General features: G+C 29.5%; 1 protein-coding gene across 1 annotated transcript in view; it reads right to left on the bottom strand.

Moving 5' to 3' along the window:
- Window positions 1–14,419, bottom strand: part of LOC145277917 (ATP-binding cassette sub-family G member 4-like) — a 73,450-nt gene that overhangs the window by 22,722 nt on the left and 36,309 nt on the right. Inside the window, exons 2-6 of the mRNA XM_080129975.1 lie at window positions 9,217–9,334; window positions 7,911–8,100; window positions 4,552–4,697; window positions 3,558–3,681; window positions 1,657–1,771 (exon numbers count right to left, since the gene is read on the bottom strand). Coding sequence (XP_079986101.1) covers window positions 1,657–1,771; window positions 3,558–3,681; window positions 4,552–4,697; window positions 7,911–8,100; window positions 9,217–9,334 — 693 coding nt within the window. The remainder of the gene's footprint in view (window positions 1–1,656; window positions 1,772–3,557; window positions 3,682–4,551; window positions 4,698–7,910; window positions 8,101–9,216; window positions 9,335–14,419) is intronic.

Genomic DNA, 14,419 nt, shown 5'->3' with positions numbered 1-14,419 from the left:
AAGAAATGGAACTCTTCAAAATTCAGATACCCAAGAGGTTTTAACAGATATTAGCTACCAATTAACAGATATTAGCTACCAATTAACAGATATTAGCTACCAATTAACAGATATTAGCTACCAATTAACAGATATTAGCTACCAATTAACAGATATTAGCTACCAATTAACAGATATTAGCTACCAATTAACAGATATTAGCTACCAATTAACAGATATTAGCTACCAATTAACAGATATTAGCTACCAATTAACAGATATTAGCTACCAATTAACAGATATTAGCTACCAATTAACAGATATTAGATACCAATTAACAGATATTAGATACCAATTAACAGATATTAGATACCAATTAACAGATATTAGATACCAATTAACAGATATTAGATACCAATTAACAGATATTAGATACCAATTAACAGATATTAGATACCAATTAACAGATATTAGCTACCAATTAACAGATATTAGATACCAATTAACAGATATTAGATACCAATTAACAGATATTAGATACCAATTAACAGATATTAGATACCAATTAACAGATATTAGATACCAATTAACAGATATTAGATACCAATTAACAGATATTAGATACCAATTAACAGATATTAGATACCAATTAACAGATATTAGATACCAATTAACAGATATTTTAGATTTCAGTTTCTTTGGAGCATGTTAAAGGGTTTTAAGGGGCCCATAATAGAGCACAATCTCTTAAATGTTCGAATATTTTTAATCTGTATTCCATTTGATTCATAATCATTATAGATGAATTAAGATTCATTGTATTTTAATTTCTTAAAACTAAGTTTCAGCCTTAAATTTTTTTATACATTTTCTAAAATAAAAATTATGTAGATTTTGATCAAAATTGGAATAATGATTCTAGATAGGATTTAAAATTTTATGTTTTGATTTTAATCTTTGTAAGGATTAGTAAGTGGTTTGGAGGAGGGTGTGCGTGTAATTTTACCCACCCTGGGACGGGTAATCTATTGTTTTTATAATATATATATTTTAAAAACACTATATGGGGTGGGGGTGGGGGTATTTGCCATGCAATAATACAAACAATATGGGGTGAAATTTGCTATGCATGGATGGATTTTAGTAAAAATAACATCCATTTATTGAATAATTAAATTGCAGGTTATAAGGAATATTTCATAGAAAAATAGTGAAGCCTTCTCTTTAAAGACTGAGAGGATGCCATGAAACGGCAGGTGAAATAAATATTTAAATGATAGAGTTTTTATCTCCAACTTATAACAATTCTGTGTGCTTCTCTTAAACACTTTCCCACCCACAATGATAGAAAAAATCTATACCACTTTAAGTAAAAAAGCGAAGTAGGCATTGATTTTCAATTTAAACACTGAACATTAATTTTAGTACCAATCAAAAACCAGTAATTATACTTTTAAACTGTACATAAATAAAAATTTTATTTTACAAACTCCTAAAAATTTGTTAAATTGCACAAAAATATTAAAAAAACTTCAACCCTGCCCATAGTAAGTGTAGCTAACTACTTTAGTGCTCAAGATTCAAGACTCGGTGTGAGAAGGAAAGTAAATGACTGCTGATAAAACTGAAAAATGGATAATTAAAAGTGTGGACGTTGGCATAATCGAAATGGCTTACCAAAATCTGCTGGGTTGTGGTAAGGTGGACACGTTACACCTTGCTTCTCAAAATAGGGAAGCAGATTGGAGACAAGTCCACGATAAATACATTGTCCTTCACCAAGCATATATAACTGAAAGAGAAATGGGTAGAAGAAATTACATCTCTTCATTGAGATTTACAATGGCTGAAAAATAAAATTAGATAAATTTGCTACAGATCCTCAAAATACATTATTTAATTGATGATTTCCAGGTTTTGTTTTCATGCTGAAGTTTAACATTTTGTGAATGATTTCCAACTTTTGTCTGTTGCCTTTTTGCTTGTACTGTCTGCTTGGATTATGTTATCAAGTGATTCCATCCAAATCTTAAGTGCTCTTCCACATGGTTTTAGAGCGACAGGATATACTTGGGAGAGATTCAGATTACTGACAGCATGATGTGACCATACCAGTCAAGATGGTGAGAAGCAAGTTCTCATTAAAGTCTATAAGTGAAACTGGTAATTCTTTTTTCTATGAGTTGCAACCAGGATTGTGTTTTGAAATTTCGCCATTAACCATATCTCACAAGCGTACAGGTAGGACATGTTTTACACTGCCTTTCTTGCATATGATGGGATTTTTGCGTTTTGTAAAATTATCAACAGCTATCCAAAAGACTCCATTCAGCATATCTATCTTGTCTTAAAGTCACGTCAGTACACTCACTGGAATCAATTTATTTTATTTTAATTTAAAAAACAAAGTAAATCTTTAGTCATGTTGAAGAGTAATTCTTAGAAGGAAAAATAACAGACTAGAGTTGGAAGTCCATAGAAGAGTAGAACCACACAAAAACTTAGTTGCAAACCAATATCAAGAATCTTAATGAAATTTAAACATAATTCTTAAGAGTGCCAAGCTTGGAGACTTGAAAACTCTTGAACCTCTGACCAAAGAAAATAAGACTAAATGGATACCATGATTATAATTTGCTTTAATTTTAAGGACATGAGAGTAGAACACAAAGAAATGGTAATCTTAGGACCAATCCAAATCCATAGACCATGTTAGGTATTTAAAATCCTAGTCTGAATGTTAACACTTTATATTGAGCATTTTAAGTGCTTAAATATTTTATTGGCTTCCTGCTAACCAGCTAAAATTTGAGGGATCAAGAACTATACATTTTTACAAAATTTTCTTTTAAGCTACATTAAATTCAAGAAATTAAGTATACAACTTCTTGAAAACAAGTCTCTGACTAAGTGATAAAGGGAAATTAAATCCATATAAACTAGAAAGTCATAATTACTATTTTATCAAATTACATTTACTATATTTTTTTTTAAATTCAAATTGCAACTGTCCTTTTAAGGACAATCTTTATTTTCAGTCTCTTGAGCTACTCTCACCTTGATTATAATGTTCAACCAAATGTCCATAGCCAACCTTGATGTTAATGACTAAACCAGTCATTAAGTGAAAGTTATGGTCGAATGAACCAGTTATTTAGCAAGATTCCAGTGTTTGTCATTTTTCTTGCCTGTTTTTGTTTCTAAGTTGTAAGATTGATCTTCATTTGTCCTGTGAAACTAGTATATTATTTGCCCCAAATAGTTCTCCACTTACGGATTATGGGAATGGGTGAGTGTTGTTAGGTTGATACAGAGTTTAAAATCATTGATTTTTTTTTTTTGCTTTGTTATTTTTTACGTCAGCTACAGAATTCTATATTTTTAATTTAATTTGGTACAGGTAAACATTTAAAAATAACCAAACAGCAATTACTTTTACCAGCAATTTTATCTTTAGTAATCAGATTTTTTTTTTAAGTATTGAAGGTGATACTGTAATTATGTGTATTATACAGATTATAAATAATGTGGTTTAATCATAAGAGAAAAAAGAAGTTAATATAAAAGCTTTCACTCACATGGTCAAACATTTCAAAGAGCTTGGCACTGGGTTGATGGATAGTGCAAACCACCGTTCTCCCTCCAGCAGCTAAAGACTTCAGTAAAGCAATGCACTGGTAACAGGAGGCACTGTCCAAACCACTAAAAGAGGGGAAAAAAATAAGATTTTTAACAATTTTAATGCCAAGAAACAATAGTTTTTAGATTTTAAACTTTATACAGGTAAACCCAAATTTCACACATGGAATAGTTAAAGTTCACAATCCTACAATCCAACCATATTTGAGACCAATAAACTTCAATCTATTCCTGACTTGTTTACCAAGTTTGTTATAAATTCAACAGTTTGTTTTATCGCCATTTAATAAGCACATCTGGATACAATATCACACTGCCTTCATTTTACATATGACAGCTCTTTAGTTCAAAAATAGTCTGGAAACAGTTTTGATAAACATTATCTTTGAGAACTCTACAAATAAAAAATCAGAAGGAATGGGGGTTGTTAATGAGGGAAATCCATTTAGTATCATGCCTCCTACTGATATGTCACTGAACAGTGATAAAAAAAAAAACAAAACAAAAAAACTTAGACATTATGAATGAAATTTGGTAGACAAGTCAAGCATAGACTGAAGTTTATTTGTACAAAATGTGGTTAGAATTTTAACAATCATGGGTGGCATTTAGGGTTGGGGGATATTATTCTGTATTCAGAAAAATATGCATCCAGTCAAAGCTACATTCTATAATTTTGGATATAAAGTTTACAAGCAAGTCAGGTAAGCAAATCAATATTTAAGTTTTTAAATGATTCTACAGTTCAAAAATATGTAAAATATATTAGTGAAGCAAAAATTGACCTTAAATGCATGCATGTCCTATCAACCTAAATGTAATTTAGACATTGAGAGTAAATTGATAAAAAACTGAAAGCGAATATCAAAGAATCACATTGGATAAACAAGTCTGATGTAAAGAGAAAGGATTATTATAAGAGAAAAGTTTCACCTGGTGGGTTCATCAAAAAACATTACAGGAGGATTATTGACAAGTTCCAGTGCTATGGAGAGTCTTTTTCTCTGTCCACCGGATAAATTGATTGTTCGTGTTTTCTTGGTCTCTATTAGACCCAAAGTCTCAAGAATTTCATCAACCTGAAAATAAAAAGGGTTTCTGGTCTTGTAATAACTATAAATATAAAAGATACAAAGTTTGATTCCAAAGAAAAACAAATTACAATATCTGCAAAGTGTATTTTTCAATAAACATTTTTTCAAGATTTTAAAATGTTATACTTTTCGGTGATAAAATAGACTTCCACTCATCATAATTGAATTTTATCGAATTTAGAGTTCGATTTCAAATCTCAGTCTTGTATATTACCATCGGGCAATTAGGTTTGGTGGTTTCGTGACTGGACAATTCCAATATCACCTCCACCCAGATTCAGATGCAATTATAGATACTAATTTTAAAAATACAAAGTAGAATTTTAACTTTTTTTAAAGTTGTGTGTGTGTGTGTGTGTGTGTGTGTGTGTGTGTGTGTGATTTAGTAATCATTTAAAGTAGATATAATTTGTTTCAATTTGACAAACTTGAATTTTTTTTATATATTGTATCGAAGATATACAAAATTTTGGATTTTTATCTACACTTGTGTCATTTTCTATTCACTTGCTATCAGGGTTATTTTTTTAACCTAAATTTGTTATGATCCAAAATTTTTAGTTTCACTGGTAGTTTAAAATTAATATTTCATTAATACCAGAAATAGAAGATTAAGTTTGAAACAAAAAATTACATTAAAGTAGATTAGAATCGGAAATTAGGCTACAATTTTTCTGATACCAAACAGATTTTCCTGATTAATTGTCACAACACTAATATAAACCCTTGTGGGCCATCTAATTTGTGTTTTTCAGAACTATTTAGTATCATTTATCCGTTTTATTAAATATGTAATTAGATTTTTCAGCATAAACTTATCTCCAAGAAAGAAAATTCTACTTTGATATCAACACAATACTTTCATAGTGTTAATTTTGTATCGGTCGTATGAAGGTACAGAAAAAAAAAATCAGTATCATATCAGATTTATTTCAATGTATGAGGCATGACAAACCATGCACCATGATAATCCTTTTTCTTAAAGCAGGAATAAATGTATGACATATTGCCAATACTGAGGAAAAGATGGCCTCCTTTTTTAATTTTTACTACCCTCTTTCCATTTTCCCAGACTGGGATGTATTGGCAATCACTAGTTGAGGGTGTTGCTTCCAAGGCAATTAGTGATAAAAGTCTAACTGTTCATAAATAATGGCCAGTTTATCATTGATTTCAGCAAAGTAATAAAACAATGATTGCATTACATTCTGTTCATTATACATATTTTATGAAAATTTCTGATCATCGATACAGGAAATGTGTAACAAAGTAAACATTTTTTTGTGGCACAGTAATGTATTTATGATGAGCTAAAACGCTGTCAATCATGTTCAGATAACAAAACTATAAAAACGCTCCACAAATCTTTGTTCAGATCTATCAGCTTTTCTGATATCTGATCAGTGTTATATTATTTAAAACAGGTCAATGGTCACATGCAAATTACCAACTTAAAAAAAAAAAAAAAAAAAAAAAAAAAACCTGAGCATGAACTTTCAATCTTGCAAATGGCTGCTTAACAGGCAAGATATTGCAGAACAAGAGAAGTCGGAGCAATGCAACAATAAAATATTGTTTGGCATAATATGAGGTTGTGGTCACAGATTTGAATTGTAGATATTCAGTGATACATCCTGGCAAATATATATAAGATTGTGACTCAAAGGATAGAAAAAGCATTTGAAATATTAAGCTGGTCTTAATACCAGATTGGTCAAAGATCTAAACATTTTTTCAATACTTTTTCTTCAAGAACAATTGAATCAACTTTTACAAAGAATTTCATAAATAGAAAAAAAAAAAAAATTATAATCATACAAAAAATCCAATCATCTAACAATGGGGTGAAAAAAAGAAAAAAAAAAAAAAACTAGTAGCACATGTGATTAAATAACATGCACATTTCAGATAATCTGATTAAAATGTTACTGCTAGAGTATATTTTTTTATAATTAAACTTTCAAATTGGCAGAAAATATGCTTTTGTAGTATGAATTTCACTTAAAGCAAGCTATATGAAAATAAAAACATGTAAATTAGAGGTTAGTATATTTGTTATTTCAGAATTTTCAATCCTATATTTCAACCAGAAAGAAATTGTTAAAAAAATTTAATTTTTAACAGATGGAATTTGTTTTTAATACCGCCAATCACAAGCAATTTATTAAAGCCACAAGTGTATCAAAACAAGATTTCTCAGTCTATAAAATAACTTATATTTATTAGAAACATCCATGTCGCAGTTCAAAAACTAATGTGTTAGTTTTAACCTCCACTTTAATTTTTTTTGTGTACAAATGTGGACAGGAATTTGTTTATTAAAATGCTAATGTATTATCTAATTATTATGATTCATTAAAATGCTTATCTATTTTAGTGGGTAGTAGGACGATTTTTGTCCTAAATTTGTGACAGTTTTAGACAGATCCTCAAACATTCTGAAACTAGGAAACGGACTTGGATCAGTATATTTCAGTTTGATAAAGAGAACACATATCATTAAGTCTGAACATCCATAAAATTTTATTATAGTTTGAAAATTATAGAAATTAAAAACAGAGTTCAGGGCTTGGAGCCACATTGATTTCTGGAAAATGCCCATGTGTGCCAATTAAAGGCTATTAAGTTACCAATTTACACCTTAGATATGCTAAATACATCCTTGAACTTTACTCCAATTTGAATATTATAAAATTGGAAAATTATTAGATTGGTGCAAAAATTATATATATATTTATATATTAGTTGAAGGTCAAAACTTTTGCACCAACCTAATAAAAGATGGGGGTTATGGAGTAGGTGCAAAAGGTCCAAGGATTACTTGTTCAACCCTGGATATCCCTGTTAGTGTGGGTGTAAGAAGTGTGCATGCCAACTGTCAAATATTCAACGTTTTTTGCTTATATATATATATATATATATATATATATTTTTTTTTTTTTTTTTTTTTTTTTTTACAAAATTTCTGAAGTTTTTTAATGCCAAAGCAATACATATTACAAACGATTTAGTGTATACAATTAATTTAACACAAGTTGCTAGTTTGCCTGTAATTGGATCAACAACAGTATTAATACTTAGACAATATTTAAACTCGACAACCGATTCTATAGCTTCGATTGTATCATTACACTAACAATGTATTAGTGCTATTTTGGAACCATTTTTCTTTAGGAAATAAAAAAAATTGTAACTTACAAGATTTTGTTTTGCAGACAAAGTCATTTTCTCATTCAGTTTGAGGTTAGCAGAACACATCATGGATTCTTCCACACTGAGATGCGGTAGGAGATGATCATCTTGCATGATGTAGCAGGACATCTTTCGGAAAGTACGGAGATTCCGTTCTTTGCCTTTAACAAGGATGTCTCCAGTGATATTGGAAGTCCTTACGGAAGTAGAAGTACAAACAAAAATTAGTAAGAGATCATTAGAGATTTACAAGAGGTTTCACTTTTTATATATACACATATTTGTCTAAACTGGTATAATTCTAAGGAAAAGTTTATATTATAATTACTAAACTATCAAATAAAACAATTTATGCTTTGATGTAATCAAACTGGTAAAATAAAAACCCAATATTAATTCCTAATAGAAATACATTTTTCTTGCACAACAGTCATTGTTAATATTTATTTATGGATTAGCTTTGAAGTCAAGATCTTTTCAAAAATTACCAAGATAAAAAAAAATGGGATAATGGCCAAATAGTATAAAGTCATCTTAAAATAAAGATAAAAAATGTGTTGGATTCCTAAACTTAGTAATATAAAAATTATCTAATGCTTTGTCTAAGAATATTTTACGAGGCTTAAAAATAAAACTTTAAATTATTCAGAACCAAGAAAGTTTTAAAATGCAAGAAAAAAAAAAAAATAGCACTAAATAAACTGATTTATTTATATAAATAAAAAATAGCTGTGCATGTGTGCGAGAAAATATTTAACTGATAAACGGTTAAACTACTAGTCACATAACTGAAATTAACAGGAAATAGTAATTATACACCAAGGATGGTTTTTAACACGTAAAATCGTTTTGATGGATGAATAACGCATGTACAGAAATATATTGGCAAGTTAAAATGCAAAAATGTTCATTTCAACTTTTACTTTTCTGCAAGCACAAATTCATTCACAGCTTTGAAGTGGTTTAGTTTTAAATCTTTTTGGCCAATGGAAGGGAAACTGGCTTGGTTTTGATTCTAACTGATGACAATTTTTTACTTTTGAAATCAGTACTATAATATTAGGTAGAATATAATGTTCAAGAGAATTGGCTATACAATAGAAATCTGCACAAATTAAAATATATTTAAGTGCATTTTACAACTGGAAGGACCAAACACCCCCTGCTAGTTCCTTAATAAATACAGAAGATTTTAAAGTAATGTTAAAACTAAATTGGCAAAATTGATACACAGCTATTTCTAATACTTTCATGTATGTATAAACGTTTAATTCTTTGTTTTTCAAAGTAAAAATATTGCATTTTATCTTACCTGTAGCCAGCTAAAATATTCATTAATGATGATTTACCAGCTCCTGAAGGACCCATAATAGCTGTAAGCTCCCCAGAGCAGAATTTACCAGAGATGCATTTTAAGATATTTTTCACATCTGTAAAAAAAAGAAAAAAAAAAAAGTTATGATCCTGCTAAACAAAAGGCAAATAAAAAATTCACAACATTTGTTCTTGGCATAAAAATTATTTTTAATCAAAACTTAGTAATTCGACTTTGACCAAATTATCAAACTTTGATTAAATTAATTTTTATGTCAAGAGCAATCATGCAGTCTAATCTGGAATGGAAAGGTCTTTTCGTATTTGCTCCAAACGTAGGACATTTTTTTTTTAAATGTCAGAATAAAGTTTAAAATTTGGTACAATCTTATACCAATGCAGGTTTAATCAATGTTTCCCTAAGGCCTTTTCCTATATAATTAATAAAATACATGCTACAAACGTTTTTAAGATTGAGCTATATTTGAAAAAGAAAAAGTCCATTTTAATTCTAATTAATCATAAATTAGGGTTATATTACTAAATGACTTACTATTACTCTTATTAGATCTTATTACATCACTTCCAGAAGTTTATTCACTGTCAAAAGGAAAGGAGAGAATAAAAAGATAATTGTTTATAATGGTCAATCTTGACAAAATCACTTTCTTTATTCAAACCATTAATCCAAAGCTCAATGGGTAACCCAACAGGTCAACATTTTTCTTTAATATAGATTCCAATATATTCTGAATCAGCTATACTTAGACTATAAAATGCTTTTACAACTAAGAATCTTCATACTCCTATCAGAGTCATCTGATTATTGCTGTTTCTGCCAGTCAGACCGATATTTCAGATAAAAAAAAAAAAAAAAAAAAAAAAAAGGTCAGGCAACAAGATACATCTACATCCTGCTACTACAGAAGAAAACTTTAGTTTGCATTAAGTAAAAATTAAGAATTCACACATTAAATTATACAAACTTTACAAACTGAAGTGGAGCTTTAAATAAAATTTATAGAAAAGCCGTAAGCAGATAAAGAAAAGAAAATTAGACTAAAACCTTATAGATTTTGTGCAATAGTTAATTTTCCACCAGTCACTAATATATATGACTACTTAATTTAATCAAAAATTAATATACGAAGATATAATTTTATGCATAAATTTTCAGTATTTACTTCAGTGCTCAATACGAAAAAAGCTAGGTAGTAAGTTACTAAAATATATATGGCAATTAAGCTACACAATATTCTGCATTTCATTCTTGTGAGAATTCGTCAGGCTTATCTGATGAATGGCAGTTCTTTGAGAGGTTAATATAATACAGCCTGAAATTCTCACGGGAATGAAATGTGGAATATTCTGTGTAGCGTAATTGCCATATATATTTCATAACATTTGTGGAATTTATCTCATTGTCAAAATCATTTTTAAAAACAAATATTTCATGGATAGTAAAATAAATTCCCAACAAATAAAGTGGATGTAATTACTGGAAATTGAAAAAACCTTGAGATCTTTAGTTTGAGGTTCAATCAACAAAGCTCTTCAGATTTTCTTATGGAGCTTAAAATATTACCATAAAATTATAGATTTTGCGTAACGTCATAGACTTAGGATTTACGTGTTCCAAAACATGAATTCACAATAAGCAAAAATAAGTGAATCGGTAAATATTATCAATAACATTGGAAATTTTAATAGTTCCAAAATGTTTTGTCTAAACTATATTAGCATTCAAACATTTTAATATTTAATAATGAATAGACTGATCTATGGGCCAATAATTTTAGTTTAGAAGACAGAATTTGTCAGTTTACAAACTTATGATTTTTATTCCAATAACATTATTCTGAAGCACTCTTATATCAGTATATTTTGAACAAAATTGGCTCACAATTATTGTGTGTGTAGAGGAAGAGGTGTTGTCATTTATGGCAGACAGCCATAAAAAGGAAATGGAACTTGGAAATTGTATAAATTTCCAATAGAAATAGTCATAAGGAGTATAGTGTTGGAGCAAGACATTCAGAGGCAGTTGAATTGATAAATTTATTGACTAACACTCCTTTCACTTATTCAATACAGAGTATATCATTTGACCCCTACCGTAAAAGGGGGATTTTAAAATTATTTCTCATTTTTAATTCCAGGGTTTCATGCTAATGCATGAAGTTATAAGAAAAAGCGTCTAGTTGTAGTGGCTAAAACCACTTTCAAAATAGCACACACACAAGTTTAAAATCATATGCATATCTCGCATTACAAAAAAAATATCCCAGTGTAAAGAATTAGTGTTAAATATACAAAATTTATGATTTGAGAGATATGGCTAGTCCAATTTTTTTTTTTTTTTTTTTTTTTTTCTAAGATCAAAAGGTGTTGATCTTGGCCAGTGCCACATAAGTGACCATTTGAGAATACCAAGCACTGCATGCACGGATGTTAACACCTTCACAAGGCTCTCCCTATCAGGGTTTTCAGGCCCTCCCAATTATGGGCAAAATAGCCGTCTTCAATTAAGCATATAAAAAAAAAAAAAAAAAAAAAAAAAAAAAAAAAATCAAATGTTAAAAATGTATATTGTTTTGGTATTAAGTGGGTTGATATGCCATAAAACAAAATAAGATTTGAGGATTAAGATAGATTAGAGCAAGTAATAAGATGACTGATGAATTATACTGTCAGTTCAAGATAATAGCAAACACAAACCCAAAGCACGAGAGAGAGAGAGAGAGAGAGAGAGAGAGAGAGAGAGAGAGAGAGAGAGAGAGAGAGACGTTTCAATGATCACTAATAGGATTGTGAATTATGCTTATCCCTAAAGAATCTTTGATTCATGACATTTTGCCAAGCATTAAAACTACAATGAAGAATACCTACATGAATGCACTCTAATAAATGGAGTAATGAAATCAGCCATTATTAATGGATGGTATCAAAATAACTATTCCCTCAGTAGTAGATCGTTAACAAATGCCATTAGTCAAAGCAGTTATTAGTCAGCAAAACATTTATGTGTGTGTGGGGGGGGGGGAAGAGACAAAACAAGGTAGTTTTTAAAATTGAAACATTTTAGTAAGGAGGAAAAATAAAAATGATACCCAATGGGAAAAGCTTAAAGAAAATAGGTTTTTAAAAAAATATGGAGTGAAATTTTAAAGTGGTTTCATATTTTTAAATAAGTGTCGACAATCTTTTCCATTGTATTTAAATAAAATGTTGCAGCCGATTTGTAGAGTAGTAATGGTTATATCATTTGTAAAATTTCAAGATCAGTTAAAAGACTTAGTACCACAAATGTAAAATGTTACTAACTACAAATTAAAAAATCTGGCCCCCCAAAATCCAAAATGATTTTGTAAAAATAAATTCATTCAATAAGTGAATAGCTTTGTGATAGAGTATGGATGGTTGAATTATTTTGATTAATATTCTCAGGTTCCTGAATTTTTTAAAAGAGGATCAATAATTTGTATTATGATTACTATCTTATCTAGAGTGCCAATTTCACAACATTTTTGCTGATGTAACTTCTGACCTCCAAATTCACTTTCTATGGAACTTGAAATCTATAAGGAATTTCAAACAGAACCCTTTATTTAATCCACGGGGCTAGTCGCATGCTTTTGTTCCAGTCATGGGTGATACTAAGGACACAACTGTGAATTACTTAAAATTCCAAGTACAAGATACACCTGATGAACGTCAGAGGTTACATGGGCCAAAATGTTGGACAAATAACACTCCCAAGAAAAGTAATTTGAACAACGTTCAGGTTTGCACTTTTACAAACTTGATAATCTATATTCCACAGTTCACAAGAGAACAACTGAAGAAGGGTGGAGTCTACATTAGCTGAAACGTGAAAATAACGGCCAAGATGCAAATAGACGTTAGAAATAAACCAAATTATCGATCCCCATCTAATAAATTCAGAAGATTAGTGATGAACTATTCCCTACAAACAAGACATTGACCCCCTATCCTTCATATACGACCTGTTCCCTAGTAACAGGCCATTGAACAGGACTTTCTAACGTTGTGTTCATACTCATGGACATATTCTGTCACTAACACTGCTTTCATTTTCCTTTTATTTACTTGTTACCGAAAAGGATTCAATAAAGTTGTTTAAGAGTAGAAATTAACTTCATTGTCTTTCTAGTCTACACTTCCACATTGGCCAAATCTCCCAAATTGAAGCTTCATTACTAGTTGCAGCTTTGTATCATACCCAGGATAGCTGGAACTGATAAGGCTGAGAAATAGAATAAGGTAAGGATGAACACGTTAGCCAAGGTGCCAGAGGCAGCTTAGTGTTATGCTCGGTTGCATATGGAATTTGAATAAAACGGTCAAGAAAATAGATTGCATCTAATATAATTTCACTCTAGTGCTACCATATTGCATTTACAAATGAAAAATTGCAATTTACCGTCCTTATAAATAGAAATTACTGATTTCAACACGGTCGACAATTTGCATCTCCTGAGAGTTTTGGTATGCAATCTACATTTTAATTTACATACCTCATCTATTTCAGTATTAAAATTACCGACCGCAATTCCTTTTCTAACAGGAAATTTTGAAATGCATTTGCTTTGAATAAAAATTTACAAAGATTAACAATCTTCAATGAAAAAGATATTTAATTATTCAGACTTAAAAATATTGCATGAATAAAGGGGCATTTTGTTAAACTGATAATTCTAGAACTTGCATGGCATGATCTTAAAGAATGTAAAAGATATCTAAAATCTTTTGTGCTATTCTTTTTACAACAAGGGATAACCTAAATAATTCTAAGGTGATAACAGCCATTTTTTTTTTGGTAAAGTTTTTATTTTAGTAAAAATTACTAAGACTGTCAATTTTACATTACAAATTTAAATTAAGAGATTCATGTAACTAGACCAACTGTTGGGTAACAACTATTATTTTACAGGGAAATGTCTAAATATTTTTGTATAACTGAAATTAATACATTTTTACTGTTAAACACTTCCGTACCTTAAAAACATTTTGCTATCTAATTTACATGCTTATGAAGACACTGGATTAAAGCGATTTGTTAAGTATGACTGAATTAAAATGGATTTTTATTTTCAATCATAATTCAATCCAAGAGCCAAAGAACATTTTATAATGTATTTTGTGTATAAAAAAAGATAAAATAATGAAAAATTAAAATA

Source organism: Euprymna scolopes, chromosome 6 (genome assembly GCF_053919585.1).
Source record: "Euprymna scolopes isolate OS-2025 chromosome 6, ASM5391958v1, whole genome shotgun sequence".
Lineage (NCBI taxonomy): Eukaryota > Metazoa > Mollusca > Cephalopoda > Sepiida > Sepiolidae > Euprymna > Euprymna scolopes.
This window is presented reverse-complemented; position numbering and strand designations above follow the sequence as displayed.